Source organism: Triticum aestivum, chromosome 4B (genome assembly GCF_018294505.1).
Source record: "Triticum aestivum cultivar Chinese Spring chromosome 4B, IWGSC CS RefSeq v2.1, whole genome shotgun sequence".
Classification (NCBI taxonomy): Eukaryota; Viridiplantae; Streptophyta; class Magnoliopsida; order Poales; family Poaceae; genus Triticum; species Triticum aestivum.
The window spans coordinates 574,110,918-574,118,169 of NC_057804.1; the positions used below are offsets into that span (position 1 = coordinate 574,110,918).

Here is a 7,252-nt window from a genome sequence, read left to right on the forward strand (position 1 = left end):
TCAACTACTTTCCCACATCCACATATGACCTAAACCTAAAGTCAAACTCGGCCCCACCGATTCTTTCTATCCAGTGCCACCGAGTTCAGATGTCATAGCCACTGCCACAAACCCTAGGCAAATCGGTCTCACCGATAGGGATCTCGGTCTCACCGAGATGGGATTATAATCTCTCTGTTTCCCTTCGTAATGTTTCGGTCTCACCGAGATGAGCGATCAGTCCCACCGAGATTGCAATGTAAACTCTCTGTTTCCCTTTCGTAACATTTCGGTCTCACCGAAATGAGCAAACCGGTCCCACCGAGTTTACCTGACCAACTCTCTGGCTAGCCTATTACCAAAATCGGTCTCACCGAGTTTGTGTAATCGGTCTCACCGAGATTACGTTATGCCCTAACCCTAACCATATCGGTCCTACCGAGTTGCATGTCGGTCCCACCGAAAACCCTAACGATCACTAGGTTTACTAAATCGGTCCGACCGAGTTTTCTGATTCGGTCCCACCGAGATTGGTAAATTGTGTGTAACGGTTAGATTTTGTGTGGAGGCTATACATACCCCTCCACCTCCTCTTCATTCGTGGAGAGAGCCATCAGAACAAACCTATACTTCCAACTTACCATTTCTGAGAGAGAACCACCTACTCATGTGTTGAGACCAAGATATTCCATTCCCACCATATGAATCTTGATCTCTAGCCTTCCCCAAGTTGCTTTCCACTCAAATCTTCTTTCCACCAAATCCAAATCCTGTGAGAGAGAGTTGAGTGTTGGGGAGACTATCATTCGAAGCACAAGAGCAAGGAGTTCATTATCAACGCACCATTTGTTACTTCTTGGAGAGTGGTGTCTCCTAGATTGGCTAGGTGTCACTTGGGAGCCTCCGACAAGATTGTGGAGTTGAACCAAGGAGTTTGTAAGGGCAAGGAGATCGCCTACTTCGTGAAGATCTACCGCTAGTGAGGCAAGTCCTTCGTGGGCGACGACCATGGTGGGATAGACAAGGTTGCTTCTTCGTGGACCCTTCTTGGGTGGAGCCCTCCGTGGACTCGCGCAGCCGTTACCCTTCGTGGGTTGAAGTCTCCATCAACATGGATGTACGTTAGCACCACCTATCGGAACCACGGCTCAAAAATCACCGTGTCTCCAAATTGCGTTTGAAATCTCCAAACCCTTCCCTTTACATCCTTGCAAGTTGCATGCTTTATTTTCCGCTGCTCATATACTCTTTGCATGTTTGCTTGAATTGTGTTAAGATTGCTTGACTTGTGCCAAGTTTGCTAAAATCTGCCAAAGACTAAAATTGGAAAAATGTTAAGTTTTTATTTAGTCAAGTAGTCTAATCACCCCCCCCCTTTAGACATACTTCAAGATCCTACAGTAACTTTACCATTGTAACCCTAGGGGGTTGACCTATGAAACCCCCCAAGAGGCCTCCATGTACAGGGGCGAGACGATAAGTAGAAGACACGCCTACACACACACAATCCAGGGAGAGGGAATAGCCTATGCCTTGGCCTGTCTTCCTTCTTCCACCGAACAGCTCTAGGAGCTACTCTATACCATATCATATAAACCAACCTCGGCAGGACTAGGGGTGTTATCTCTCTGGAGAGCCCCGAATCTAGGTATGTCTTGCGTCCCACGCTCGCTCATGCGGACCTCGTCTTTGAAGCCCACCGATGCCCTCAAGCCGTCTCCTCTCTTTAGCCATCTTTTTGGCATCTGCCGTGCGCCCACCACGACACTATAATTAAGTACTTGGACTCTTAATATGTGTGGTATTTGAAGTACTAGCTCCATCGCTAACAAAACGGTTGCAAAACGAATATGGTGTGCCTCATGCGAGGAAGAACAACAGATAGTGAGGCCACGAGAGCCTAACAACAAAGGCTTAACGAATGTCATACTGGATAGACAAGATGGCATTAACGTGACGTTCCTTACCTCTCATGTCATTATGTCATGTATTGGTCACTTCGATGTTCAAAAATAATGCATAGATATTGTCACAAAGCACTTTTATCTCCCTTCGCTCTGTTCACAATTATCCACCTAACTCATTCAAGCTCTCTAAATAGTTTTTAATGACTTTCGATGTTTTATGCAGTGAAGAAGAAAGTTATATTGATTATCACTAGCAACTCTACAAACTAGTTATCTTTTACGGGTGTGCAAACTAGTTATTTTTTGCGGGTGTACAAACTACTCCCTCAGTTTCAAAATAGATGACCCAACTTTATATTAACTTTGTATTAAAGTTAGTATAAAGTTAGTATTTTGAAACGAAGGGAGTAGTTTGCTAACAGAAATCAAGACATGCAAACGCCAAAATAACAAGTGTGATGTACACCTAGCTAGTCGAGTGATTTCGTGGCAACACAAGTACACGGCTCCACCCTACTTTCACACGACTCGTATCGTAATCTGGCTAGTATTTATCATTTGATCTACCATGTCTGCTTGGGGTGTCTCTTCTAAATGGATACTTCTTTGACGTGAGTACATTTGCGCGTTTAGAAGGTGGATAATTTAGTTACATGATGACTATAATCAACAGTACCCATGCCTATGTAAAGAGATACTTATTTTACAAGTCAAAATTTGCCCTTCTCGACATCAATAGCTTCGAGTTTGTTTCATTTTCTTCACCCGCAAAAAAAAAAGAGTTTGTTCATTTTCTTGCTTATCTGTAACAATACCCTACCAATTTGGACTTGGGACCATATCGAGATGTTCTTAACTACTCCCTTCGTTCCTAAATATTTGTCTTTTTAGAGATTTCAACAAGTGACTACATACGAAGCAAAATGAGTGAATTTACACTCTAAAATAGGTCTATATATATCCGTATGTGATAGTCTATTTAAAATCTCTAAAAGACAAATATTTAGAAATGGAGGGAGCACATATGAGTTCTCTTACACAAGGCATTTTGCTCTTTCGGTGTACAAACCATGCGGACAAGTATATAGTCTACGAGGAAGCAATCAACTTTGCAAGATTCCTATGACAACACCGCAAATCTCATTTGATCTCCATTTGTATCTGACCAATCGATCAATTCCGTTCTGTTCTCCTATCGATTTTTTTTAAAAAAAAATCTCCTATCGATTTTAGAACCAGAGATACGTTTTATATATGAAACCCAAGGGGCACTTTGATATCGACAAACTAACGCGCCTATCCTAAGAGCGTAAACCGCAGAGGTAGACGTATTTTCTGGGCGGCCCAGAATACGCCTTCGTCCTCGCTCTTCTTCGCGAGCTCGAGCCTGAAGCTCTGAAACGACACGAAACTCTCGACACTCTAGCCGAAAAACCCAATCCAGTACAGCGGCCGAGACCTCTTGCCGCCACGCCGCCGGCCGCCGCCGCCACCCATGCTGCGCGTCGTCTCCGCCCTCCGCCCGCTCCTCCGGAGCCCTCTCCTCCCGGGCCCTAAACCCCTCCCTCGCCCCCGCCGGCTGCCCCGGTCGTTCCGCGCCCTCTCGTCCTCGGCGCCTCTCGCAGCCTCCCCGCCCAGCGCGCCCGCACCTGCGCCCGGGGTGGTCCAGATCAGCGAGGAGCACCTCGTGCGGTGCGCGGCAGCGGGGAGGGCGCCGCTGCGGGTGGCGGTGCTGCTGAGCGGCGGGGTCGACAGCAGCGTCGCGCTCCGCCTCCTCCACGCAGCCGGGCACAGCTGCACCGCCTTCTACCTCAAGATCTGGTTCCAGGTCCGTACACACTCCCCTGTCGCTATGCTCTGCAATGCTACGCTACGGGATCACTTAATAAGCTCGGTGTGATTAATCTGTAGGAAGATTTCAGGAACTTTTGGTCCGAGTGCCCGTGGGATGACGATTTGAAGTATGCACAGGCCGTGTGTGACAAGGTATATTTCAGAAAATTCATCCGGTGCATGCTGTTTCATTGAAATAGCCAGTGTGCAGCATATGTAAGCTAGCTCTGGCTGCATGAACTGACTGATCTAATGTGTTTGATTTTTGTAGATTGACGTGCCATTGGAGGTGGTACATCTATCTGATGAGTACTGGAACCATGTGGTGAGCTTCATTTCAAACTTTTTGCACCTGATCCTATGTTTTTCTGCATTCTGAGAAACTATAATGGATTTTATATCTAGGTGTCTCATATGATTAATGAGTACCGCAACGGACGCACACCGAACCCTGATGTTCTTTGCAACACAAGAATAAAGTTTGGTATGGATGTGCACACTTCTATTACTGAAATTTGATTGTGCATCGAGGTATAGTCTTTGAACTGTGTTCATGTGCTTATTCTTTTTCACTCATTTTCTGCAGGAGCTTTCTTAGAAGCAATTGAAAATTTGGGATTTGATTACATAGCTTCAGGACATTATGCACATGTAGTCCATCCACCTGTTGAGAACGCTGAAGAGCCATCGGTGCTCCAACTTTCGAAAGACGAGGTGCTTTAAAATAGCTTGCTTAGCCTCAGTGTTACTGAATTTGATGTCAATTGAGTTCTATTATTCACCCTAGAAGGAAAGTTGTGATACAGTGAAACAAATAGATGGTTCTTCTGTTTAAATAAATATTGGTTAGTCGAAACCACCTTTCAGACTCTGATTGTTGTTTCAGATCAAGGATCAAACTTATTTCCTCTCACATCTCTCTCAAGCCCAGCTTAGAAGGCTTCTTTTTCCACTGGGGTGTATAACAAAGGTGATATATTTTATCAGATAAGGATAGTTAAGTTTTTTCAGGATCTGGTGGTGTATTTATTTGTAAATGGAGCTCATCTTTTGCAGGATGAAGTTCGCAGTCTGGCTGTTCAGATGGACCTTCCTAACCAAGCTAGAAAGGATTCTCAGGGGATATGTTTTCTCGGAAAGGTTATTGCATTAATATAGTTGTTAATATTTCACATGTTTTGTGCAAAATATGGTTCTGTTCTTTATCCTTGTGTTGTCTCACTTTAAGCTAAAAAAGTCACTCTTTCTAGGTCAAATTTAGTGAGTTTGTTCAAAGACATATAGGAGAAATGGAGGGTATACTTCTTGAGGCTGAAACTGGAGATTACCTAGGGATGCACCGTGGGTTTTGGTTCTATACGATTGGTCAGCGACAAGGTTTGCGACTTTCTGGAGGACCTTGGTACGCACTGTAGATGATACTAGCCTCTTTTATGGTACAAATCAGCTAAATTAAATGTATATTAGCCTGAAGTATTCTGCAATTCAAGGAAGATCTGTCCTCGTGTAGCACACATCTATTTATCCATAAATTCATCAAATGAGTGGTCATTTTATCTTACGCAGGTATGTTGTGGAGAAAGACGTGCAAAATAATGTGGTTTTTGTATCAAGGAATTACTATTCACTGGATAAGAGGAGACGAACTTTTCGTGTTGGATCGTTAAACTGGTTTAGCGATTCTGGGCCAGCAGACAATGAACGCCTTAAATGCAAGGTAACAGAGTTACACAATCAGCCCTTGTGGTAGCGTAGCATATTTGAATTTTGACGTTTCTACCATCTGCAAGGGTTAAAGAGTGTTCTTGGCTTCTTGCAATAGATGTACAGTATATGTCTGTAGTTAAGCAATTCTGAAACCGATCAGTTCTACCTTGACCTGTTCACTAATTTAAATCTGGCCTTATAGGAAACTATGGCAGCAGCTTCAAATCCAATCAATGCCATGTATCTCCCCTGCTCGATCTATCTTCTTTTTTATACACTGTCTCTCTCTAGCGTTTAGATCAAGCATGGCTCTGCTTTTGTTATGTACTGCACTTTATCATGTCAGTTAGGTGACATCCATGCTACTCTCAATACCAGGTACGGCACAGTCCTGATTTCCATGATTGCACCGTGACAAAAGAGCAAACCGAAGAGAACGGAGATGTTTTGGCGGTTCGTCTGTCCGAAGACGACCAGGGTTTAGCAGCTGGCCAGTTTGCAGCGTTCTACCGTGACAGTGCGTGCCTGGGGTCAGGCATAATCCTGGATTCCTGGGACGAAATGAGCTTCCCTGTGTGCGCAAAGGCGCTGGAAACCGCTAGGATGGAGGACAAGTCCAAGCTGGGGAAGCCCGTAAGGATCATGAACCTGGAGCATCTTGTGAAGCCAGAACCGGAGCCGGCCAAGGTCGCTTGACAGGCATGACCAGGTTTTTGTACCATTGTCTTGTCGTACATCACCAGTATCATGGGAAGATATATTCATCTGACAGTGTGAAAGTTGACACGCCCTGCAAATGCAAGGATCGGTGAAGTTCCAGAAACCATCGTCATGCTGCTCCGATCAGGAGCTCCATCCAGGTGGTTCTTTAAGAGGTGGCATCCATTGGCGACTTTGCGTTTGGGAGAAGAAATGCTTTGCCACCGGATAAAAGTGGTGATGGAGCATCAATCAACGCATGATTGCCCATGCAAGAACTGACCTGGCCTGACATAGTTGCCGGGTCTAAGCAGGAAAGGCAAGCGGGCGAATGGATAGGCCTGTTGTTCCCTCTTGAGCCAAAATGTCTAGAGTAGAGTGTTAGTAGTCAGCGGTACCACTTCTAACTGATGCCCTGTGAAGTTATGATACGGCAACGCTAATTTTTATTAATCAATCAACAGGTTCTAGACTAAACCAGGATGGTTAATCACAAAATCATTCTCCTTTTTGCATGGCAGCATCCTGGAATCTAAACTGGCTGCGTGCTTGATTGTACTAGAATGAAGGCATGTGTGGGCAGCTGTGAGAGAGATTAACAAATTGTAAGCATGTAGCACATGGAGAGAGACGTGGTACCGTTCGTCATGTCGCCGCCTGGATTCTTTCTGGGGTAAGAGATACCAGACCAGGAGTAGTAGCACGTACTGATTATTTTTTTTGTATAAAAGGCCAGTAAAGCCACCTGGGCCTGGCGATTTTTCTGAGGGCATATCCTTGATAATGTTCCTGGTCTCAACCTTGGAGAAGCAGACAGGTTTATTCGTGAGTGCAGATTTATTTAAAAATGGTGGCCTTTTTGTCCACCTAGTGCATTACCTCTATATAAACAGTGATACCATTTAGTCATACCTCATCTCACCTCCGATCAAGAGCTGGCTACGTACAAATCGGCCATATCTAGCCACCTATACCTACAGCCCGACCTCCTGCCGATCTCAGGCTAGCTAGCAGCAGCTGCCATGGCATCTGCATCCGCTCTCAAGACGACGGCCGCCGTGTTCTTGCTGGTCCTGGCCCTAGGGCACCTGATGGCTGCCGCCGATGCGTCTCCGCACCACCAGGAT

General features: G+C 45.2%; 1 protein-coding gene across 1 annotated transcript; it reads left to right on the forward strand.

Annotated features, from left to right (window-relative positions):
* Positions 1-3,271: 3,271 nt before the first annotated feature.
* Positions 3,272-6,640, forward strand: LOC123093333 (tRNA-specific 2-thiouridylase MnmA). The gene is made up of 10 exons (XM_044515269.1): positions 3,272-3,714; positions 3,798-3,872; positions 3,991-4,044; positions 4,125-4,203; positions 4,306-4,433; positions 4,606-4,689; positions 4,776-4,859; positions 4,970-5,121; positions 5,286-5,436; positions 5,805-6,640. Exons 1-10 carry the CDS (start codon positions 3,382-3,384, stop codon positions 6,120-6,122), a joined length of 1,458 nt encoding a protein of 485 aa, XP_044371204.1. The 5' UTR covers positions 3,272-3,381; the 3' UTR covers positions 6,123-6,640.
* The last annotated feature ends 612 nt before the right edge of the window (positions 6,641-7,252 follow it).